At 38.2% G+C, this 25958-nt stretch overlaps 1 protein-coding gene across 2 annotated transcripts in view; it reads left to right on the forward strand.

Annotated features, from left to right (window-relative positions):
- The window catches only part of VPS41 (VPS41 subunit of HOPS complex), a 105775-nt gene that overhangs the window by 71000 nt on the left and 8817 nt on the right, over positions 1-25958 (forward strand). For both annotated transcript variants that reach the window (XM_027744392.2, XM_027744394.2), the window contains 15 exons: positions 252-349; positions 2206-2335; positions 4031-4146; positions 5746-5802; positions 8140-8201; positions 9063-9144; positions 13292-13384; positions 13859-13986; positions 14905-15049; positions 17759-17800; positions 17908-17958; positions 19305-19442; positions 21986-22040; positions 23152-23292; positions 24776-24912. In XM_027744392.2, the coding sequence (XP_027600193.1) occupies positions 252-349; positions 2206-2335; positions 4031-4146; positions 5746-5802; positions 8140-8201; positions 9063-9144; positions 13292-13384; positions 13859-13986; positions 14905-15049; positions 17759-17800; positions 17908-17958; positions 19305-19442; positions 21986-22040; positions 23152-23292; positions 24776-24912 (1475 nt within the window). The remainder of the gene's footprint in view (positions 1-251; positions 350-2205; positions 2336-4030; positions 4147-5745; positions 5803-8139; positions 8202-9062; positions 9145-13291; positions 13385-13858; positions 13987-14904; positions 15050-17758; positions 17801-17907; positions 17959-19304; positions 19443-21985; positions 22041-23151; positions 23293-24775; positions 24913-25958) is intronic.

The raw sequence follows: 25958 nt of genomic DNA on the forward strand, positions 1-25958 counted from the left end.
CATTCATTTCAAATGTTTCATCTCTAGCATATCCCAGAGAACAAACATTTCTTCTTGCAAACTTTAATGTAATTTAATCTGTTAAATGTAATTTTTCATCTGATCCAACTGGGTTTGTTATATGTATTGAGTCTTTATTTCTCTGAAGTGTTGCTTCATGCTGTTGATTGTCCCTGAAAATCAGTTGTGTGTTTTTCTTAGGTAGTAATTCATATACATTCACTTTTTTAAGTCTGTTCTCTGTATTTCAGTTTTCCAATTCGACACCGAATTCTACATCAGTGGACTTGCACCTATCTGCGACCAGCTTGTTATACTTTCATATGTAAAAGAGATCTCAGACAAAACGGTAATCTTTTTTTAATCTCAGACTTTCTTCACAACATTAATTTGACTTGTGAGTTGGGCCTTAAACTAGTCACTCAGATATGATTATCTGAGAAAAAATTTGTAGCTGCTGGTAGTGAACAGTGCTTGAAACTTCTCTGACCTATAAAACAAGGTCAGTGGAGGTGATGTTGAAGACTAATGTACTTACCTTTCAGAAATCATGTTTGGGTTCCCTTATGTCTTACAGAAGGCAGAGAAGGTCTCTAGCTAGTCCTTCTTGCTCCTTTTTCCTTCTTTCCCCCCTACCCCCTTTTTCTTTCCTTTTCTCTCTTTCTTCTTGCTGTTTCTGCACCAGAAGAAATGAAGAATCTTGTTTAGGAGCTTGCTGACACTGCATCTCAGAAGAAATAAGAGTAGTGAAGTTGATCCACTTGAGCAATAAGTCATTGCAGGGTGGAATGCATGATTGTGAGCAAGTGGCATCGTCTCCCTTCCTTTTAAGATCTTTAGTTGTGTACACCCAGATCTGTGCGTAGATAGGTAGAAATTAGAATTCATGTCAGTCGTTTTTACTGTGCGCAGGCGAGTGCTGTGTCTGTCTCCGACATTTATTTCATATTGCCAAATAAAAGGCAAGACAGTGGAGGAAATCCTTGAAGTTGCGGTGAGAGAATGGCAGATGCTCTTGATCATCTCTTTGATAAGAATGTCTGCGTTAGACAACCATCACCATAGTAACCTTAAGCAACTGGGCACACAAGTTGCTAGGCAATGAAATGCTGTAGGTCCAAACAAATGCTCAAGCCTGCTGAAATCAATAGGGTTAGCTTCTAGCTCTGCTTCAGAATGTCAGATTATTATTTCTTTATTTATATTAAGGAGAAAAATAATGTCACAGCAGCGTTTCCCAAGAGAGTCGGCACAGTCGTCCTCCAGTGTGGGAGAGTCGGTGAAAGCAAAAAAATGGGATAAGGAAGGGGAAGGAAAAGGTGGGTTGAAATGCCAGGGAGCAAGGAAATTGGGAAGCCACTGTTAGTGAAAAAGTAGCACAGGAAAGGAGCTAGTATAAAAGAGGTAGTGACCAATAAGGGTTAAAGTCATTTTAATTGCTTCAGGAAAGAAAGATGAAAAGAGAATTTCAGGTGATATAATGGTAATAGAACATAGGAAAGAGGTTTTTTCATGTATTTGCTTTTAATTAGCCTTTTAAACAAACTCCAGTAGCTGAACTTTGCTAACTTCTCAGTTCTCTGGGTAGCTGTGGAAGGAACAGTTGTCCCTAACACCGTGTCTGTTGTGGTGGGAACTCCTTTGTTAGTGTCTTGGCTCTGTGGAGCCTGAGCTGCCTGAGCTTGCAGCAGAAGCACTGCTTACTACAAACACTCTTCCATTGTAAGAACAGTGGTCTTCCTACACTTGATTTCACAGCTTTCAAACAACAGCTTCCTACAAATTGGATCAGCATTGAACTCATGATTTGCTTTGAAAGTTTTTTTGTTTTGTTTATTTACTTTTGGGGTTTTTTTTCATGGAACAGTTAAATTGAGAAAAGACCAAAGTGGTGCTGCTGCTGAATGAGTAGGTTAGAGCTGTGTAAATCCACTTTCTATGTGTTCTTTCTATCTGTCCTTGCTCTTTCACTCTGTATTTTGTTATAATTCACAGCCTGAAGTAGAAAATATAGGGTAGTCTTGGACCTTGACTTAATTAAGCTTTTCAACTTGTATGATTTGCGGCTGAGTACCCAGTGCAAAGTAATGGATCTTTGTGAATGTTTGCAGCTGTTGAATTTCAGCCTTTTTTGTAGATGACCACCAGTTGGCATTGCTAAAGTAAATCATATCGGATGGAACTAAGATGTTGTCGTTTTTCTAGGCTGTTGAGTGTTGTGCAAGGCCTAGACTGGATATTGTACAACCCCTACCTGAGTCCTGTGAGGAGATTTCTTCTGATGCACTAACAGTACGAGGCTTTCAGGAAAATGAATGTCGAGATTATCATTTGGGTAGGTGTTCCCAATATTGTCTTGGTTTATTTTCATACCATGTTTAAAAAAGACTCGATTTGAGAGGACTTAACCTCATTGTTCATTTTTATGTGATCTCCTTTGAATAACTGTAACTGCTTATGACGCTGAAATGTAGAGTGGAAATCCAAAAGAACTGGTCACATGAAAATGTGTGTATTTAAATATCATGATTTTTAATACCATGTATTAAGTCAGACATACCGGGGAAGGCAGAAATGTATGTCTCGTGTAATGTCCAGTACCAGGGAAGGCAGTATCTTTGATGGAGACTTATTCAACATGCAATACATAAAAACTCTTTTTAGATAGAGGGCTTCAAGAATAGTGAAATGAGTGGCACAGTGTCTGAAAAAGCTTTTTTAGAGAGAAAGATTGAATAAATGTCATTTCAGTAGTAAGATGTACCTGAATTAGCTTAAAAGGGGCACGGTGCTATTTAGCTTCCTTGTACTGACGAAGCTGTCACTATGTAACAGACCCCAGAATGGTAAACCAGAGTGAATAGAGTCTGGATTTTGGCAAGTTCCACCTAGAAGATAGGTTTAATTATGTAACAGACAGGGAGATGAAGCCCTCTCACAACATATGCCATCTTTTAAAGATGGGATAGTTTTCTGGTCTATGTGTTGTAGCTCAGAAAAATGCATGGCAAAGCTGATGTGGAATTCTTTGATGAAGATTATGGAGCCTGTGTTATACAGAAACATTCCTCTGGCTTTTAAAATCCATGAATCTGAAATTTAAGCATCTTCTCTGGCATCATGCTTCAAATCATAGACTTGGCAGACCTCTTTGTGTACATCTATGCCCTTAAGCCACTAGAAATATCATATATCTCCTCCTGACCTGAAAAACATCTGTGCTGCTATCAATAGAGTTGAGATTTCTTTATACCTGTCTCAAAGCAGAACACTGATGTCCACAGTTGTACTTCTATGCTTTATGAATATTCTAGTTCATCTGACAAGTCTAAATGTTTTGAATGGCTTTAAGACGAGCATTATTTTGTGAGTTGCTTATCACTTCAGGAGTGTATTTGTATGTTTGTATAGATGCAGATGAAGGATGGGGGGTAGTTTTCTTTCCTGTGCCTACAGAATATTGGTGTTTCTTCATGGGTTCTATGGAAATAACAACTATTCAGAACAGTTATCTTCTGTGTTTGATTTTACCTTTTAATACTTTTTCTTTGAGCTTACTCAAAAATAAAGGCTTATAGTAAAAGAAAATGCATTATACATATAACCTTAACTTACAGCATTGCAAATGCATTGCTGTAATGATGTACTGTGTCCCCAGGGGTTATGGCATCTATCATTTATGCTTTTGATGGCCTTGACCTTGATGGGAAGGATAAGTTTATTGGAGGCTATGTAGTGTAATAGTCCTCTAAAAGTATGACAATGGGTTCTAAACCATCATAAAGTTTACACGTAGTGGATGAATCAGAATTTGCAGTAAGCTGTAGTGATTTTTTGAAAGATATTTTGCCATTTAAACCAGTTCTAATTTATTGCAGAATACAGCTTCCAAAACAAGCATGTTCTGCAGGAGTAGCCTTGCTGTCTTCCTTGCATCTCTTCTTTTTAAATTCTCCTCAAGGGAATACTAAAAAGCAGAGCTTTACTTAAGGAAAATATAATAATAATAAAACTGTATATGCATTTGCAGAGTATTCCGAAGGTGAATCACTGTTTTATATCATCAGCCCAAGAGATGTGGTTGTGGCTAAAGAGCGGGACCAAGATGACCACATTGACTGGCTTCTTGAAAAGAAGAAATATGAAGTAATTTTAACATAATTCTTTCCTTCCGACTTTCCTGGTTTGGAAATTGGAGTAGGATGATGGACTTTCTTAGGTCATTTGGACTGGATAGTTTCTGTTCCTACAGTCATTGACTAAATGCTTGTAAAGAGTGGGAGTTAACTGTACATGCCTCCATCTCTCTATAGAGTTAGTCTTCTTCTGAAACAGTTAGTCAGAATTGCAGCCAAGTGAGGTAGCTGAATTAGATGCTGCGAATACTGCTCTCATCATCAGATGTGAAATGTATTAGCTGTCACTGAAAATTATTAAAGCTGGGTTTTGGCGTTAAAGCAGCAGAACAGTTAACTAATGAGCTATGTGGATATTTTTCTAGGTCTATCCCAGCTAAGGAGGGGAGGGAAATGGTCTTGGTGGGCAATATGAGATTTTTCCTATTCCATAGTGCTTCCACTATAGAACAAAGTGGTTGTGTTAGGGTATTGAGTGTTGCTCCATGTTACTTACCTAGGCTGTTAAAGCTTTTAAAACTAAAATATTATGGGCTTGAACTGTAGGTATTCATGCTGAAAGTAGTGTTGCTCACAAACAAGCAGAGCAAATATTAAAAGACAAAGGTATACAGCTCCCTTGGAAAAAAAAAAAAAACAGCTTAGTATTTGGTTGTGTAAATATTGGTGCGCTTAAGTGTGTATATCTGAAGACCTAAAACAATAATAATAATAAATTCTTACATACCATATCAACATGCACTCAGTGTTCTGAATTCTAATGTCCTGCAGTTGTTTACTGAGAACACTTGTTACGGTGCTTAAAGTAACTTGCAAATTCTTATTTATGTGTTATTTGTTGGGTACCCATTATAACAAAAAAAAAAGGTAGGGAAACCATTCAGTACATATTCCTTTTGTTAATACAATCATGATATTTCTCATGCAGATTTGTTTAAATCCCTGTGGATGCTTTTGCATCTGAATAGCAAACTTGTATGATGAGTGCAGTTTTGCAATTTATGTAAATCACAGTATTTGGTCCCTGAAGACTCCAGTAATTTGCAAGTGACAGCTGTGTATGTGCCTTTATGAAAGCCATTCAAGGTAGTAGATAGTTGTGTGTTATGATGTATCTTAAAGGTTTCATTTTTATTTGGAAGAGTGCCAGCTTTGTTTCTGTACATTCAAAAGAAGTAGAAGAGCAGAAAATGACACTATTTAAGTCATAAATCATTCTGACTAGAGAAGATGTTTGGGCTGGAACTGGACGGTAGCCTTCTCTCACCCCCTTTCCTGTTGATTTTTTTCACAGGTTTTGGCAGTGAAGGGGTCTTATTTGAAAATGATCCAATGTGATTGCATTGTCTGTTTTGTTGCAATCTTGCAATTTGATCCTAATATAGTAATGTGGAATGACCCTAGATGGAAACAAAAGTAGTTTTCTCTTTGGTTGACTGCTTTTGTTTGAGTATGAATTCAAAGCTGTTCATCCAACTGTGGCATTAGAAATTCTAGTGCTTCAAACACCCTACTCTGAAAAACAGTTGATTTATACAGTTCTAGAGCTTTCTGTATTGAAAGTTTGTGTATTTGGCTAGTATCTCTGTTTACTCCCTTTTGAATATAGGAAGCTTTGATGGCAGCTGAGATCAGTCAGAAAACCATAAAAAAGCACAAGATTTTGGTAAGTCTCAAAACTTCTATTTAAAACAGAGTATCTGCCTTCTTTTAGAATGCTGTGAGATGCAACAAACAAATTCCCTGTTCTCTATGACACCAGGCAATAACTGTTAGGCATACTCCATTCGATTCCTAGGGTTTCAGCTACAGAACAGGAATGTTAGTCTGTGAAGCATGGAAAGATCTGGATTTTATAAAGGTGCTATTGACATTAAAAAGAAGAGAATTGCATTTCTGATGGGGTTTTTGTTTACATTTACTTTTGTATTAAATTACTGTTGTTTCAAGTAACAGACAGTATTGCACTAATAGAGATTGTGGGGGGAGTGACACATTTCTCTTAAACTTTTACCCAGTACATATGACAGGGTACATTTGTCAAGAGTTTGAGAGATGCAATTGGAAGATCTTTTAAATGCTATTGAAATTCAGTTGCAGTTTCATCTGTAGCTCTTTCATTCTGCTTTCCAATTCTCATTATTTTACATAGTTAATCTCCTTTTCTCATGTATAGTTATTTCCCATGTTTATAGTCCCTTTCACAGAGCAACAAAGGGTATCTATGTTTGAGACAAAAGGGAGGATAGTGTAATAGCCACAAAAGCATCACTAATTTTAGTTTTTGCTTGTTTGTTTTTGTTTAAATTGACCTCAGTGTGAACATATTGGTATTTTATTAGTACTGCTGCTGCTTTAAATTTAAATCTGTACAAAGTGTTAGAAGATGTGTTTAATTTTTAATTTTGGGCCAAATTACTGATATGCATGCCATATATCAGTGTGTCTTAAAAAAACTTTTATTCTTGTATAGGTCAGAAGTTGAATCAAGATGTAATGGCATGTCATCACCTATCACAGAGTTTGCACTCATCACAGTGCTCTGTGACCCTTGTGAAAGATATAAAGACTTGTTAAAGGGGGTCCTAGCAATACATTAGGAGGGGAAAGAAACCAAACCCAAAAAACCCCAAAACCCAAACCAAACCAAAAAACCCCACAGCTTTTCTTTTGGTGTGCAGAAGTTTGCTCTACAAAATACAATGAAATTCAGTGAAATACAAGCAGTTTTTGAGAGTTTGGTCTCTAATACAAAAGCCAACAGAATGTGTTGAGGGAATAAAATGTTGGCATTAAGCCCTAAGTGAAGGATTAGTGGTATACTGATTTAAAACAACTCATGCTCTCACTGCCAGGTGACACCGCATTCACACCACCTGAACCACCTGACAAGTCTGGTGGCCTTGGGGATTTTTTGGATTGCAGTAATTATCACTGCTCCTCTACACCTCTTGAGCAGAATGCAAAGGTCCTAAACAACCAGATCTACAGCTCCTTTACTATACATCTTCTCTGCTCACTGGGGAGCTGGTACATAGGAGAAAGAGGCTGGCAGAAATCTTCATTCTTGAGAATGGTGAAGTTGAAAATACAAAGGTTGTTCCTGTAGTGGAATGAAAAGTCTTTTCTGACTTTTTTAGTAGACTGACCAGTTGAAGTTGTTGCATACCTCTGTTCATACTCTGCTCCAGTCAGTACTGTCCTTGATATTGATCAAAAAAGTATTGTGCCTCAGAAGACCCAAATGTTTATTTTTGTAAGAAACAAGGACTTCTTTTTCATTGTTCAGCTTTGTTCTTTCTTTTTTCATTTTTCTCCTTTTTTTTTTCCTAGAAACAATGTGCTTTTACTGATATGATTCTTAAATTATGCAGTGAGTACACTGGGTTGTGTCAACATGGACATGAATGTTGAGATTACAGCAGAAGGCCCATGCCAAAATTTTAATATATGTTAGATTCCTACTAGAAAAATTTTACAACTGACATGTGTGATGAACCCTTGAGAAGAGAAATTTAGTATGTAATAATACCTAATAATCTTGCTAAGTTCTCAGTAATTCCTGCACTTTACTGAGCAGCACTAGAATTTATATTGTCAACCAACTTTTTGCCCCTCTCTGCAAACTTTGTTTTGACAAAGAGCATGCCTTATACAATGGCTGGTGGTTTTCTTTTTGAACTAACTAATGCAAGCACTGACAGATCAGCTATGTGTTTTGAACAATCCTTAGTAAGGAAAGGTGGCACAGTCTTCTCAGCATGAATGAGTTTATGAGAATTATTTAAAAGAGCACCTCAGTTTGAACCTGTGAAGGGCCTATGCAGGTATTATGTGTTGACTGTTCTGTGGGCCCTACTTATAAAGGAGAATCAGGGGATCCACTTAGAGCCCTGTGTTTGACTTTCCAGCCATATGCATTGCTGTTACAGTAGTTATTGTGGTTGTCAAATAGTTCACTCCCAAACTTTTATAACTAATTCTTTATTTTTATTCCCTTTAGGACATCGGCTTAGCCTATGTAAATCACCTAGTGGAGAAAGGAGAGTATGACCTGGCTGCTCGGTAACCTAGTATTAAAGATCTTCTTTGCTGGATAAAGTGTGTCTGCGTATGGGGAAAAAGCAAAAACAGTTATTGATTCTGAAGTATTTGGGGATGTTGATTTTCTGTTTGTTCTGGAGTTTCTGAAGTTTCAAAGCATACAGATGTATTTTTCTGTGCCCTGTATTTTCTTGCCTGTAGTGACCTAAAAGTTATTGTAAACTTTAACTGGAATTGAGACATACATATTTTTGAAAGTCAGCCTTGATTTTTCAGTCACACTAGGTTTTCAAAACTGAGGTTTTCTTTGGATTTTGATAAACTAAGTTTATTAGTGTGTTATTACGTGTAAGAAGACCATCAGAAAATAAGTTGGTTTTATGTGGGTATAAACGAAACTGTCAAATATGGGTATCTAACGTAAGGATCAGAAATTACCCAAGATTTATGTTTTCATGTATGTGTAAGCATAAGCTTTTCTTTCTAAATGCTCAATTTTTCTCAACTGAGATTTGAAAAAATCATTCATAAAGCTGATCGAGAGGGTGGCATTCCTGCCTATGGCGTGAGGGTTGGAACTAGATGATATTTGATCTCCCTTCCAACCCAAACTATTTGATGATTCTATGAGAGCTAATATGGCCCTAATCACTAAGGGTGAATGAATAATAAGCAGTTAGTCATCTTGGATGCAACAAAATTTTAAGATCTGAAAGGAGGAGAATCTGGCATACTCTGCTGAAAGCAATGGTTGCCAAAATAAGTCACTTGAGTAAATGCCATGATAAGAAGAAGAATAAAGGAATCCTTGCAGTAATGCTGTCACATTTGTATTATTCTCTGTACCTATTTTTGTTCTCTCTCCTTTCATCTTCCTTCCAGAAAGTGCCAGAAAATTCTTGGCAAAAACACAGAACTCTGGGAATTTGAAGTTTATAAATTTAAAGAAATAGGTCAGCTTAAGGTAAGTTAATTTCTGAGTCTGTACTCAAATAATTTGCGTGCTGTGCTTACTGCATGTTTTGACTAAGTATCTAAAGCATCACATTTAATGCCCTATTGTGGTATTTCTGCCCCAGATCTTTAGTTGTTTCTAGGCAGTTGTCTTTCAGACTGATGTGTATGTGTTAACATACTTTGAAACAGGATTGGAGGCATAGCATATCTATGTACTCAGCTACGTATTTTTACTTGTTGACAGTCTCCAAGTAGAAGACCCACCCCAAGGCCTTTACTTACAAAGATGCTCACAGTTAAATACATCTTTCCCATTTACTTTTCATTCCTTTCCAGTATGTCCTGAAAATCCTACCTCAACTCTTAAGAAAAATTGTCTCTATGGGTGCCAGTCATTCTGGAAAATCCAGTTCTCTTACAACAGATACACAACTATAAATGTCAAAGAATTGCAAAGCAACAGCAAAGACCTATGCTGCGTACTAGAAATGGTGGCAAGAAAGAGGAGCAGTCTGCCCTGTTGCGTGTTTTCCCTGGTCACAAGCCAGCTACTGTAACAGTACACATCTAATGTGAGAGTCTCAGTTAATAAATTGCCCAGGACATAGGGCTTTAGTACTGTCACTGCTAAACCAGTAGAAAACATTATGCACACTCCCTTTGATAGCACGTGTACATTTACTTCTGAATTTTATGTCTTCCTATTCAAACTCAATGAGCCAAAAAGGACATATTATTAAGATCTCACAGCACACAGTCCCTTGCTGGCTTTGAGCTATTTAATTCTGTTCAAAGACCAAAAGTGTTTCAGCATTATGAATTTCAGAAATGTCTGACTTCTGTTTTAGAGCCACTCCAGTGCAAGAACAGCCTTGCCTTCTCTATGATTTACTAGTGGTTTGGTGCATTCTTTGTCACCTTAGAAGACGAAATCCCATGTTTTTGTTTCTTTATTTCAGTCCAATAAAGGAGCCGAGTTCAGGTACAGGTGAAATTTTGATACAGTGCTTCTTTGTCCTTTTGGGGTTTTTTTAGATGCAAGTGTCTGGAAGGGATGTTTGTCTTGTCACTCCTTATGTCATCCAGCTGACTGCAAAATATAAAAATATTTGCAGATTTGCTGAAAAACATCTCTGCTCAGTTACTGACTTTCTAAACAGTTGTTTTCAACCTTTAGAATTTCTTCTTTTCCTTTTTAGGGCTTAGGCCCAAGAATTCTCAAACTTAGAAAAAGAAAAGATTACATTATTCAGCATCAAGTTGCAGTTCTAGAAAATACCTGTGTTATTGTACTATTTCAATCCCATATAACTTTTCCCAAAATCCTAAAGATATATGAGTATCATAAAGGATGAACTATGAACTAACTTAAGCCAGATCTAAATGAAGGGGTTCTTGTAACGCTTGGGATCACTTGTGTGTTTCTTGGCATTTTTAGCTATTTACCTAACCAGCAGGTCTTACACCCCATATTGTAGCTGGCCTATAATGGCTTTAAGCCCTGATGAGAAGACTATTGGAGATTTGGAGACAGATTTTATTTCAAAATGGAATTTTCTTAAAAGAATTTGCACTGCATATTAATATATGCAGTTGCCTGAAATATGGCATTTCCAATCTACCGTGATTTGCCAGTAGCTAAGGTGATAGTAAAACTAAAGGTTTAAACTTTCCTTCCTGCAGAGGGATTAGTGATACCCCACTGTCAAAGCCTGTGGGGTGTCTTGTTTGTTTGCATGTGGCTTTAGGGCATTTTTGAGTGTTCTGTACTAAACGGTCCCGTTTGGCTGCTAAAGGTTGCATTTTGGTATCTTGACACCTCTCATGTCTTCAGTGAATATCCTCTAGCAAACCTTGTTATGGCAGTTTCAAGATTTTAGAGCCTTGCAATGATCTGTTCCTCTCCTCCATCTGTGGTAGCTTGAGGGAGTTACGTGCTTGTGCTCAAGTCACTTCAGTGTAAAATACAATGTCTCAGCTCAAACAGCTGAGGAAGGTGAATGGATTCAAAGATGCCAAACTCTGTGACTGTTGGCTGTTGTGGCATGAGGGATATGCTCCATTCTGTTGGTACTGCGACAGCAGTGACTTTCAGCAGAGGTTCAGGATGATCAGCTAGCAACAGCAGTGCTTTCACGACCAAAACATTGGCTAGAGGGCACTTGAAAGACTTCACCTGACTCTAGTGGGCATAGCAGAGAGCAGCACTATCCAGACAGTCCCTTTCATCTCATAGATATCCTTTGAGGAATCAATAATTGTGGTTTGGGTTTATTGGTGAGCTGGTTTAGGTTATTTCATGTCCACTTTTACATGGGCTTTCTTGTATAACTCATCCTTATACCTATGGAAGTAAAGTCTGTAAGCAGCTCCTAAGAAGAAACAAAGGAAGAAAATATTTCTGTGTATAATATCCCTTTTTTATTTAAAGTGACTTTCAGCACATGGTTCAAGAATTGGTACAAGGGCATTCTGATTGCACAGCTTTTTGTCTGATCTTGCTCCTTAACTGCAGCTTAAAAAAAAAAATGGAAGAATTTGTAACCTCCAGCTTGGGTTCACCTTTGTGCCAAGGCTTAAAAATACCTTGTATGCTTTTCTTAGTCTTTGCTGAGCCTGGTGGCCAAACTGCAGTAGGTGGCTGTGGTTTTTCTTCAAAGCACTGGGACTTGGGACAGGAGAGATTTCCTTCCTGAGGCAGCCTGGCCCCCACACAGCAAGGCAACTGCACCTCTCCACAGCTCCACAGCCAAGTGTTGCAAGTCTGTTGGGGGAGGTTGTTCATTTAGGAGGTGACAGGAAGGTAGAAAGTAGGAATGAAGACAGCCATTGGGAGATTTTACTCTGCCTTTGAGTCTCCAGCTGATGTCCAACTTGCTTTCTTTATGGTCAGAAGAGACTTTTTCTGAGGCAGTCAGGAATATGATTCCCCAGGGCAGCTGGCAAGACTGTGCTGTGAGTTAACTGTTTAATTCTGTGACAGATGGTGGGAGCTAATATTGGCAGCACTACATTTCAAAGACTGGCCAAGCTCAAACAGCACATGGAGAGAAGAGGTCTCCTGCAAGCAATGAACTGTTAATTTCTACAAAGTCATTTTTTATTGATCTTTTACTTGTACTTGCTTTCTCACTTACAAATGGAAGGCTTTAGTGAAATATGTAACTTAGGATATTGTTTTGATTTAAATACTAGGAGAATTTGTTGTGAATAGTCACTGCTGTCTGTAAAACTGAAAAAAAACTGTAGTGAAATGTTATTTCTCCTGTTTTGTTCAAGCAACTTCAGTAACAAAATGTTACTGTGGTATGTGCCAATAGTGGGCAACAGGCAACATCTCTGAGTATTTGGAGTAATTTCATCAGTGTTATCCTTTAGCTACAAACCCCAAAGTCCCCACACTGCTGGTAGCAGTAGGATTTATTTTGGAATGTGGTAATAATCTTGGCCTCTATTTGCATGGACTAATAGTGCTAATAAGATGATGTGCTGAAATTCCAGGGTATGAACTGATTTATTCTGGCAGGTTCTCATCTCCTGCCTGCCAGAATGCAACTCCTTATCACCTCCTATAGAGTAACAGATCACATACCTTCACCCTTTTCATGGAGAGATATATTCTTAAATTAATTTTCATTTGGGTATGTAAAAATAGCTGGCAAAACATAACTCTTCATAAAATGTAGTGATCCCACAGTAGGTCATAAATCAGAAGTACGCATTTTTCAGCTAATGAATCCTTATACCTTTTTACAAGGCCAAGACTTGACAAAATGGATTTTGAAAACATTCTTCTTCTGAGGTCTTTTATGGGTTTTATTTTCTAACTGACTAGTGGTAAATATTCAGACTTCTCTAAGGGCAATGGCTGATTCTCCTGTCATAACTAGTATCTTGCCACCTGTCTTTCAAATGAAAATTCTTTCAAATGTGTGTAATCTCACACATTCAAATGTGTGTAATTACACACAATCCAATGTGTGTAATCCTAAAGTAAAATACGATATATAGGCTTCCAGTGAATACCAAGGGCTATGTTTTGTGCATAACTTTGTTATTTTTGTTTAACAACAATTCTTTTTGTTCTGTTATCAGTGTACTGAGATGTTACATGTCATTCCCTTTCTGACACTTTCTTTTCTTTGTTCCTATAGGCAATTAGTCCTTACTTGCCAAGACGGGATCCAGTTTTGAAACCTCTGATCTATGAAATGGTCCTGCATGAGTTTTTGGAGAGTGACTATGAGGTACTGCAGCCTGATGTGTCTACGTTTAACAGTTACTCCTAGCCAAACACCCTCAGCAATGTAGAATCTGACGGCAAATTCTCTGTTGTATTGAAACAGATTATCAATGGACAGTTCCATAATAATGAAAATATTAAAAAGTCGAATTTTGATTTTGTTTTTAAGACAATAAATAGAATGTTCTTCAGAGCATGCATCTATTATTTATTATAGATATTATTTTTAACGTAAGTGACTGAGGTGATGCACAAAGCCTACAGCACCTGAAAGAAACTCAGCTTCATGAATCTTAATAACATTGCTCTAAGAAGGAAAAATCTGTGTTCTGCATTGTGCACGTCTGTGAACACGTAAAATTTGCTTAAAGGTGAAGCACAGCAGGTATCATCTCAGAGGCTTAGCTGAAACTTTGATGTTTTGAAATGTTCCTTAGGCCATTCTTTCTATTTCTGTTACAATCTCTTATACTTTTAGGGGTTTGCAACCCTTATAAAAGAGTGGCCTGGAGATCTGTACAACAACACAATCATAGTTCAAGCTGTAGTGGATCACCTGAAGAAAGATCCACAGAACAGGACTTTGCTACGAACACTTGCAGAATTGTGAGTACAATTTAAATTCCTGTTACAAAAAGTACACTTAAAAGAGTGTACTGTAGTTTATCAATATTTGCTTAACTCTCTTAACAGAAATCTTCTTTGCTGCAGTCTACAGTGTTGGCTTCTCTCCACTCTGCTGATTTTGCACAGCTTAGCAATTCTTTACCCTTTCTTATGAAGTTCACATTGTGTATGAAGGCAAATTGTTAAGCATGAGATTGGATTTCCTTACTCCTTTTTCCAAAGTAAATAGCTAGCATTCCTCTTTATGCTGTCAGAGGGAAACCTCTTTTGTGAAGTGTGCATTTCAGAATTACCTACAGGAAAATAAAAGGGTGGAGTTATTGCCCACTATTTAAAAAGTAGTTACTGCATGGCTGGAAATATGTGACTGGAAAATGTGCCAAAAGTGATCTGGTTCTAGGCCACTTTTTACAGGGTAAAGCTCTTTGATTTTCTCAGCCTAATCACCATGTTAAGTTCTTTTTGTACTGCGTCTTTGAAGAAAGCTGAACTACTCCCTATTACTATGTTAGTAAAGTATTTAGAGAACAGTGGGTTTTAGCTCTGAAGAGATTTCCAATTGGTATCCAAAAATTGAAAACTTAGACTTTTTGTGGCTTCTCCTGTGATTTGAAAACGGAAAATGAAAATGCGGAAAACCACAGGTCAGAACACAAATGCAGTGGCCAATATAAATGGAGGTGAAATTAATGTTGCCTGGTGTTTATTTCCCTCTAATAAAAATGAGTTACAGGGACTCTATCCTAGCAAGATTTACATACTAGAGTATGTTTATATTTTCCCTCATAGGTGATTTTCCTACACTTAGGTATGTGAAATTATTGGTATTATAACCCTGGTTTTATCAGGGTTATATTATATTATTTATTAGTGGTATTATAACCCTGGTTTTATCAGGTATACTTACGACCAGCGCTATGGCAGAGCCCTAGAAATCTACCTGACTCTGAGGCACAAAGACGTCTTCCAGTTGATCCACAAGCACAATCTCTTCAGTTCTATCAGAGACAAAATTGTTCTCCTCATGGATTTTGATTCAGAGGTATGGTGATCTTAATGATTTTATATTCACTTTCCACTGGAGATATTTTAACAGATTAAAAATTAATGAGTTGAAGGTAGTGTTGAGGCAGAGAGTGTGTTTGGTATGTCTGGATACATTCTGAGGTAAGGAAGATTATGTTTGCCTAGACTACAGAATAATTGACCCAAGGATTATTTTTTCTTTTGTATTTCCATTTGTATTTCCTTTCCGTTTCCATTTGTCACTCACAGTGAGAAGAATGCCAGATCCAAGGTCATTGTTGTGATTCTCAAGTCCCAACGTTGAATATCATTTCACGTAGAGTGTCATTTCACCATGATATTCTTTCTGTATTTCTAACCAAATAATGCTTTTGATAAGCCAAGAAAATAGACAGGAAATACTGAATGTACTTCCCACTTTTCTTTCACTACAGTCAATTAATCTGCTTTTGAAAGTTTGCAAGGTTGTTAACCTAAATTCCAAAAATCAGGAAGTGTTTATTTTGTGCTGAATTCTATCTTCTTTCTTTCCAACTGGCTATAAAATCTGAGCAAATGAGTTTTGGTATGATCCCTGGGGAAGATAACCAAGTAGATCTGCTCTTTTTTAAGTGTAGTAGTTGTTTAAGCACTGTAGCTAAAATACAGAGCCATCTGTACCATTATCATTAGCGTGCTCATTCTAAATTGTATGAGGGGAAAAAAACTATAACTCTTTTCAATTAAATAGAATAAATCATATCAGGAGTCTGTAGGTTTGTATTTTTTGAATGTGAAGCAAAAGTTTACTCTTGTAAGAGGAAGCAGAACCAGAATCCTGATGGCCACTTGGCTTATGTGGTCTTGTTTGCTTATGTTACAGTATTGGGGTTCAGGTAGTTTAGAGGAATCCAGTTGTAAGGCAGGTTGAGTTGTGTGTTTCTTCTATAGCTATCATCTTGCAGTTCACTTTTGCAGTGGGACAAAGAGTATTTCAACATCATTTGGCAGTGGCTTTCTGTGACCAGTGACTCGATCAGCATACATCACCTGTAATATAAGTGCACATCATTGATTGCTATTAGTGAGGAAACTTAGGAGAAGTATTCTGAAAGAATACATGATGTGTTCTCCTGTAATGCTGTACTGAGAAGGAATGCTGATGATATGCAAACTGCTCTCTGAATTACTGTTGCTGGAAAGAGTAGGTCTGCAATATCCATCTGACACTTGTGGATTTTGATTCAGAGGGATGGTGATCTTAATGATTTTATATTTGCTTACCACTGAAGATATTTTAACAGATTAAAAATAAATGAGCTAAGAGGAGTCAGAAGCCCTTGGAGGCCAACTTGGTGAGCAGAAAGCAGTGCCGAGAGCAATTGGGGCAAATTTAGCAATTGGCTCAGGGAGCGTGAGCAGGTAAACGGGGGGGGTGACATGGCAAGTCGCACAGGCAGGATGAGCAGGAAGGGCTCCTCTCTGACCATCCAGGGCAGCCAATATAGGCAGAAAACAGACTCAGTAGATGGTAAGGAAGAGCAAAGAGATCCTTTTAGCGCCAATCTTATTAGTGTATTAGTTTAAGCTTCCTCAGTTATGGTGTTGATGCACTGTAAAGCTCAGTCCCTTGTAGCTGATGGAGTCACTGTACCAACCGTGTCAGAGGCCTCCAGCCAGCCAGACCTGCCAATGGTAGATGCAGCTCTCTGTTGCAGTTCGAGGGGTTTCTGGGGGGTCACTGCCGGCCGCTCTGCGAAGGCTTTCAGGGCTGGAATCACCCCCCCGCCACCCGTGGCAGGGACAGGCGGCAGAGGCACTCAATCCAAGGGACAAAGACCACGCAGCACGCAGAGAATCCAGCAGCGAAGAAGACCCTTTATTCAAATTTCCCACAGCTTATAAGGGCTGCTGGGCCAAAGAGGGGATTGGCCAATGCAAGGAGACAATATAATAACTATGGCAACACAGAAACCAATGGTAGACAAGTGAGTTAACAACTTCCAAACCCCGGCAGCTCTCCAAGTCACAGGTTGCCATGAGAGCTGGGATCCTGGTTGATGGCCAGTTGAATACAAGTCAGCAGTGCCCAGACAGCCAGGAGGGCCAACTCTGTCCTGGGAGGCATCAGGCAAAGCATCGCCAGCTGGTCAAGGAAGGGGATTGTCCTGCTCTGCTCTGCACTGGGGCAACTTCACCTTGAATATTGCGTGCAGTTTTGGGCACTGCAATAGAGGAAAGATATTAACCTATTAGAGAGTGTCCAGAGGAGGGCAGTGAAGATGATGAAGGGCCTTGAGGGGAAGCCATATGAGGAGTAGCTGACGGCACTTGGTCTGTTCAACCTGGGGAAGAAGAGAGTGAGGGGAGACCTCATTGCAGTCTACAACTTCCTCATGAGGAGAAGAAGAGGGGCAGACACTGATCCATGTGGTGAATGGCGTGAAGTTGTGTTAAGGGAGGTTTAGGTTGGATATTAGAAAAAGGTTCTTCACCCAGAGGGTGACTGGGTGCTGGAACAGGCTCCCCAGGGCAGTGGTCACAGCACTAAACCTGACAGAGTTCGTGGCACATGGTGTGACTCTTGGTGATGGTCCTATGCAGGGTCAGGAGTTGGACTCGATGATCCTTATGAATCCCCTCCGACTCAGCTGATTCTGTGATCAGTGAATAAGCATAATACTGTATAGAATGTGAGAAAATGTGTGTACCTGTTTCTTAACTGAATTCTCTTTTTTTATTGTAGAAAGCGGTAGACATGCTTTTGGATAACGAAGATAAAATTTCCGTGAGTATAACAAGTTCATGGCATGGCAGTCCAATGCTACCTTGGATTGCCTATCCTTCTTTCAGTCCTGTAAGTGTGCTGTTTATCACAGGTTTGTTTTCTTTCAGATTGACAGAGTTGTTGAAGAATTAGAGAACAGACCTGAGTTACAGCACGTGGTAAGTATTTCTGTATTCTGTTATTTGAAGTTGAGCTGAATAAACTCTTTGCTGGACATATCTTTTACAGGTGTGTTTATCTTGTCAGAGTGCACCTGACACTGAAATGTCATAAATCATCAGTCAAAGTGGCTACTTCTGCAGATTCACTCTATAACATGGCCATAACATCTTTACAATAGTAAAATGCCTTTAAAATGTGTACTTGTGAGAATTTGATAACATACTGCTTGCTTGTTAATATACCATGAAGTCTTTCTTACCGCATTGCAGGCACTTGTATTCTATCAGAGAATCATAGAATCATAGAGTCGATTGGGTTGGAAAAGACCTCCGAGATCATCGAGTCCAACCCTTGGTCCAAATCCAGTCCATTTACTAGATCATGGCACTCAGTGCCACGTCCAATCTGCGTTTAAAAATCTCCAGGGATGGTGAATCCACCACCTCTCTGGGCAGCCCATTCCAATGCCTGATCACTCTATGCTCAGTTACTTCTTGCTTGTATTCCTCCTTTTTCTCTGCACAAAAATGGAGTTGGTTGGTGGGTGCAGCTCTGAAATATGTTTTGTGATCTACAGAGACAGCAAACCACTTGTCTTTTTAGAATTGTAACTTCCATAAGCTGCAAGATTGTTCTTGTTTCTACAGAATTACAATATCACTATAAGACTGTGGCTCCACATTGCTATTCCAGAAGCGCCTCCTTGCTTTGAACATGTTGTCAGTGGAATACATAACGTGTAACCATGGGCTTGGGCTCTATTAGGGAGGGAAATTTAACTTGCTGCTGTGTACAGATAGGCTTCAGGGTATCGATTTGGTGGAAAGCTGATTTATGTGGTAGGGAGGTGATTATGGGAAGCAGATCTATGAAGTGTGCAGCCCACTGCCCAGGAGCTTTACAAAGGCAACTGACTGTCTGTCAGTTACGGAAGGGATGTGTTGGTTTGAAAGTGTGAAGCCTACTTCCATTGGAATAAAAGTGACCCTCATAATTATTTTCAGGGGGGTTCTGTGCTCATAGAGAGAGGAAGGAGCTTTGTCACAGTATCTAGACTTCAAGATGCTTTGGTTAAAATATTTCATGTGGTAAAAGTGTCTTTGCCAGTAGAGTGGTTGGGCACTGGAACAGGCTCCCCAGGGAAGTGGTCACAGCACCAAGCTGACAGAGTTCAGGGCACATTTGAACAATGCTCTCAGGCACATGGTGTGACTCTTGGGGCTGTCACGTGCAGGGCCAGGAGGTGGACTTCCATGATCTCCTTCCAACTTAGGAAATTCTATGATTCTATTAATAATATTATAGAAGTGGGTTTGAGTTCTGATTCTTTTCTGATTCCTAGTATTTGCACAAGCTTTTCAAAAGAGATCACCATAAAGGTCAACGATATCATGAGAAACAGATCAGCCTTTATGCTGAATACGATCGACCAAACTTACTACCATTTCTCAGAGACAGCACACACTGTCCACTGGAGAAGGTAAGCCCCCAGAATCTAAACACAGGTCCTCGATTTTTATGTCTGGTCTGTAGCTTCTAGTGTTGTGAATTTCTAACTGTGTCTGACACTGCCCTCTACTGCCAAAATCATCATTTGGGTTTGTGACAATCACCTGCAGAAGTTTGGTTTGCATAGCTGATGACAGCTGAGACTTTCCTCTCTCAGCTCTCAGTGCAGGAATTAGTGGGTATTTTTAATGAACAAGTTCTGAATTCAAATTTAATGCATACCTGCAGCATATCTACTCATCAGTGCCTGGCCTGACTGAACAGCAGGTTGTAGTTGTAAGAAATCAAGTCATTTTGCCAAATCTAGGAGCTGTCAGCATTAGATCTTGAAAAATCGGTAGCTGTAACTGGAGTTTTTCTACCTTTATATTCTAAGGTCATAAGTTTCTTTTGAATAATATACACAATGTAACAGTCACTGAACTAACAGAGCTAAAAGTATTTTGTCTTTGTACTTTGGCCAATAGACTTGGGCTTTTTCAGAGTGCCAGGTTTCCACTTTCTTATTTTTTCATACTTTTTTTGTATTTTCCTTCCATGCTCTTTTTTGACAAATTAAAAAATACATAGAGGTAAGGCTAGTCTCGAGGTTTTTTACCCTGCTTGAATTAAAGTGAAAAGAATGGAAATTCTATGTTTTCCTCTTTAGGTGGGTCAGTATTTTGTTATATCTATTTGTTGCTGTTAATAAATGGTTGAGCAAACCTGATCTTGTGATAGGATGCCTATCTGTATGCAACTATAATGATGACACCAGTGGAGTAGTTTTTAAGTGTAATATTGTATATTGCATTTTACATGGTTAACATTCCAAAGAGAACTGTACTATTCCTGACACCTCTCTTGTTTCGAATGCTTCTGTCAACTTACTGTGCAACTGCAGGAAACAATGGAACATACTTTCTTGGGATTGTAGACTTAGTCTTTGTTGAAACTTTCTTTATCTGAAATGAGATTGACCCAATGGTCTTTTTTTAGGCAGTGAGCCTACAAGGTTTCAAGCCAGAGACTTTTGTCTGCATTAGTGACTTACTTGTTTTTAACTTTTTGATTCTCTTAGTTTTTGCCTTATGTATTATTTGTGTGACCATGGTTTTATATATAAAACCTTACCTGCATTTTTTTCTTTTGATGCAAATTAGTTTTAGTTCCTGCAGATTCAGCCTCCCATCTTCAGTGATGCATGGTGCAAAAAAGTGCTATGTGAAACTGATGCAAGCTCATTGCTGGCACTGCTTTGCTGAAGTTGTGGGCTGCTAAGCAAGAATAGGTCAAAGACCCAGGAACTTCTGGAAGGTGTGGTGCAGTAATCACCAGAGAAAAGGATGTTAGAAAAAAAAGTGGAATTCTAACCTTAATGTTAAAATATTAATATGTAAGAACCTAAGGAAGAGAGAAAAGATACCAACACTATGTAAAACTTAGTTGAATTTACTGAAATACTAATTCAATAATTATACTGCTTACCACACTTGCATATAGTAATGCTTTTTGCCACGTACAAGTCTTTGTTCTAAGGAAATAAAAATGGGACTAAGAATTTCCCAGTTACCAATATTTTCAGTTCCTGTTAAGCAGGTTCCATTGCAGCGTATAAATTGCTAAAAGCAATTTCTATTTGAAAAAATCACTCTTAGTATTGCTCTAAGGAAGTTATAAACCCAGCAGGAAGAAGTAATTGTTGTTCTTTAGAAGTAAGCCACTTTTATTCAAGTGCAGATTAGCAAATAAAATGAGCTGAAAGAGGAGTGTTCCCTGTTTTCCTCTAGAGGGAGCATGACAGTCAGGAAATGTGCAGCATCTAGAACTACTGAATACCTTGTGCTTTGTAGTTTTAACTTATAAGTGGAGAGGAAAAAAAAGCTGTCAGCTGTGTTTATAACTTATTAGTATTATTCATACCTTCATTCACCTGAAGTATCTCGTTGGTAGTTCACTTACCCCTACCCCAAAATTCATTGTCCATATGTGTAATCTTCATAGTAACCCATGTGAAATAATGAGAATGGAGGAAAAGTTAATTCCTACCCCCATCTTTAGTTGTAGCTGTATTCTATGCATTTATAGTTTTGATTTCCAAGTGTAAAAGTCTTTATTGGTGAACAGTTATCTTCACAGGAATGCTTTGAATCTTGAGTTTGCTTTCTGTTTCCAATTCTGTTTCCAGTTTGGAAAAGGCATGGCAGCATTTATGGCATACCAGCCCTGCCAAATTCCTGTTACTAAAAACTTTCTGGTAATCAGTTTGGTAGTTTTGATAATTGTGCTGGTTTTTACCAGTCCTGTCCCCACATTTACCCAGTCTCGGAGAAGAATTTTAAAAAGTGTCATGGAGTTTCTCTTCTTAATTAATGCGTGACAGTGCTTATTAAGGGAGCTGTGTTTCTGTCAAAATGAGTAATGTAACTTGGTGGAAAAATATCTTTAAGCCTCTTGCAGCATTTGAGATCAATAAAATTTCATGTTACATGGTTTCCTGTGTTCTCTTCCTTTCTCTCTTCCCTTAAATTCAAGGCTCTTGAGATCTGCCAACAAAGGAACTTTGTAGAAGAGACAGTCTATCTTCTGAGTAAGTAGTGCTCAGTGTGATAAATGACAACACACTTTTAATGTTGTAATAAAGTTTATGCTGTGAAAATATATTGGGTAATATTGTTTAACATGTTCTCCCTGAGACAAAGTTGATATGCAGTCAGTACATCCAAATAACATTATTTAGAAAATAAAACAAAGCACTGGGTGATTAATATGATGTCTTAACTGCATGTATTGTGTTACTGTGTTTCTGACTTGGTGTTTTTCTGGGGTTTTGGAAGAATTGGGTAGGCTATGGGGAACAGGTTGGGAGGGGAGGTATTTTTGATACAATCTCCAGGAGAAGAGTAATACTGTGAGTTTTGAAGAGAGAGGAGAAATAAAACAAAGCTTTTATTCTGAGTACATCTCAGAAGCTTAATATTATCTATTGCTGAGATGGAAGATTTGCTTATGTTGCCTTCTATCTTCTTTTTTTTTTTTTTTTCCATAAAATTAATTGTAAATTAACTCCTCCAGCTGGCCAAGGATTCTACCTCTGAATGAGAGGCATTGTAAGACTAAGATTTCTATGTATCTTTATGTAGTAGTCATGAACAGAATAGAAACCATTTTTTTAAACAATCTCTGGTTTAGTAAGAAGAATATTTTGTGGACCATTTGGGAGAAGAGTAGGATTTACTCATGAATTTATTTAAAGAATAGTTCGTCATTTCTACTACTTCTTCCTGTTTCCTCCTCTTATTTTTCATGGGTATAAACTGCGCTATACTTACCGTAAATTAAAAGTGCCCATGTGGGCTCTTAAAGGGTGTATTTCATGTCATAGTTTACATGTATGCACATATACACACTCTCCCTCATGTTAGATGTTGCTGCAGTTCAGAACCTGTAATATGATCCAAAACATCCTTGAGAAAGCCTCCAGGTCCCAGTCCAGCAAAGTACTCCAAGCACTTGTTCAGATTATACTGATTACCCTGGGATTTGCCTTCCTACATCTGATTAGATTAGGTTTGATCTTAGTTAAATTAGTTTGAGTCAACTTCACACTTATAAAATTTACAATTGAAAGAGCTTCTTAAAGCACTGAGCATTGATAAGCACTTAGTGTTTATAATCTCTTTACTTATTTTTCCTTCTAGGCAGAATGGGTAATAGCCGCAGTGCCTTGAAGATGATAATGGAAGAACTGCAAGATGTAGATAAAGCTATTGAATTTGCCAAGGAACAAGATGATGGAGAACTTTGGGAAGACCTCATTTTATATTCTATTGACAAACCACGTAAGTGGGGAAGCCTTGCATATGTATTTTTTTGTGGAATTCTGTTTCAATTAAAGGATTGAATTACTCATGTGTATGTTAGAGAAGATGTTTATGTATGGCCAGGGAGGTGTTCTGGTTTGTGAAGCACAACACAGATGTCTACTGTGCATAAAAACTTGCAGTAAGGCAGCATAAGAACCAGTACTTAGAGGTTTAGTGTTTGACTAAGCTCTCCATAGTTGTGTCCTTAATGACAGTCAAGGGGAGAGCAGTGCTTTTAATTAAGCAGAATGAGACTTTACTTTTAGACAGCCTCAAAACACAGTCTGCAGCTTAATGAGGATGTTGTGTAGTGTGTTTATTGCAACTGCTTCCCTTTCAAATTCTGAAAATGAAGAACCTACACCTTTCTACCCCTCAGTAAAATAACTAATTTATTTTGTTTCTATGTTACAAAGGTAAGATCTGTAATAATGAGTGCATTTTGCCTTTCATCCATTATATGAGTAACTACTCCAAGTTAAAAGTTTAGATGGAATCAAAACATAAGCAACATCAGTGTTGCTCGGGAGGCAGACTCAGAGAAGTTCAAAAGACTGAGAAAATAATTTTTTTAATTATGTACTCCATTAGTTTTTGCAACCTCTTCTGAGGCTCTAAATCAAGACTTTAAAGTCTCTCTTGGGATCTCTTTTCTGGGGGACTGAAAGTCTTGTAGAATTAGTGTCAGAATATGTACATTTTCATCCCTTGGCTGCTATTCCTGACAGGAAGAAGTGACCAGAATCTGTTATTCCTTTAGAAGAATGGCATTCTCAAATTACCCATATTTAAACGCAGTCCGTCTCTAAAAGTGATGCTACAGTCAGTGACATTTTTAGAGCAAAAGGGATTCAAAGCATATAGAATTCTTGCAGTTCCATCTGCCTATGTGCAGAGCAACTGCAGTGATATTCCTCAGTTTGGGGGGGTTGAAGAAAAAACACAGCCTTGAGGTTCATCCTTTAGTGTTTTGTTTAGCCAGATGCTCTTCAAAAAGCAAAAGACTTCTATTGTGTCACTCTCACCAATGTTAAGAAACATGTTGAAATTAGATTAGTTGCTTGAAAAATTGTTTTTAAACTGTGGAACTAGGAATAGAATAGTCACATAATGTAGATAATTTTCTCACTCTGTTTGCTCAAGTGCCCTCATTATTAAATCAAAATGCATTATTTACTTGTGGATTTGTGCTGGAGACCCAGTTACCCCTTTTCTGAATACACTGAAAGTTCTGTGAATTGCCAAACCGTATCTTCCTCTCTTCCCCAAAGGCTTGTATTCAGGTAAATACAGCCGCAAGAAACATAGCAAGACTAAAAGAGTCTTAGATAAGTCTTATCGCTTAGTAGAAAATTGTTATGGAATCAGCCAAAACATGTAGCTTGTCACCAAAGCATCCTTTGATCAGGTATTTTGCTGGATGGGTTTTCTTAATTTCTTTGTCTCTTGGTTTTCACAGCTTTTATTACTGGTTTGTTGAACAATATTGGAACCCATGTTGATCCTATTCTTTTGATTCACCGCATTAAGGAAGGCATGGAGATTCCTAATTTGAGAGATTCACTAGTGAAAATTCTTCAGGACTACAACTTGCAGGTAAATGTTTTATTCTTCATGTGATACTCATTTTAAGAAAGACAGCAAAACCTCTTTTTCACTGTGAAATTACTATCATAATTTGTTCATCCATTTGTCATGGACACTGTGAGTTGGTACAAAACTATGACAGAAATAGTAGAAATTTGTCAAGATCTCTTGGTGGCTTCTAGCTCTTCCAAATCTTTCTCATGCCTGGTAAGTAGAACTGGAATCATCTTCATTGATTCAGACTATTTTACACTGCCCAACTGTCCAATATTGGAAAGTCTCATGACAAGTGCTTTTCACTGTTTCACATGTGAGAAGGCAGAATGCAACATGCCCTCTCTGAAACATTCACCAGGTAATAGAGACTGTATATGTTAAATGTCATGCTAACTGAAGAAAGATGTACTTTTAAAATCAAATTCATATCTGTTTTGCAGAATGTGTTGATGCCTATGCATTTAAAAAAAAGGACTGCTCACTGGATGATGGGAGTTCTTATCCTAGCATAATTACACAGATATGTGCAGTTCCCTACACGATTGGTTCTGATGCATGCTTGTAAGAAGCATACCTTTCAGTGTTTCCTGAAAGTAGCAACAGAGCGTGTTGCATTGCATACTTTAAATCTCCCTGCTACAAAAGGAGTCCCAAACTTGAGTTCTCTGTGATGCTGCTCTGCATCTCTCCACTGAGAGACAGAAAGAGATAGAGCAGTTTGAATGCCTCCATGGTGACTGTGTAGAGTCCAAGAAAACATAACCCAGTAGGCAGCTGAAACTCCAATTTTCTGAGCCTCAAACATTTGTTCTCCATCTGCTATTAGTCTTTTAACATTTCAAGCAAATAGATGACCTTTATGGTTACAGTAAGGTCACGATTGGTATTCTGTCAGGCCAAATAAAGCCTATATCTTCCTTCAGGGCAGTGTTTAAGCCTTTCCAAGGCTTTTCATAATTTTATTTTTATATGAACTTTAGATTATGACTTTGGCCATTTTAAAGTAGCATTTTATATTTCTTCTTCTCCTGACACTTGTTATGTGCAAGGAACCTCCA

The sequence above is a fragment of the Pipra filicauda genome, unplaced genomic scaffold, assembly GCF_003945595.2.
Source record: "Pipra filicauda isolate LSUMZ 115617 unplaced genomic scaffold, ASM394559v2 scaffold353_size752799_pilon, whole genome shotgun sequence".
NCBI lineage: Eukaryota > Metazoa > Chordata > Aves > Passeriformes > Pipridae > Pipra > Pipra filicauda.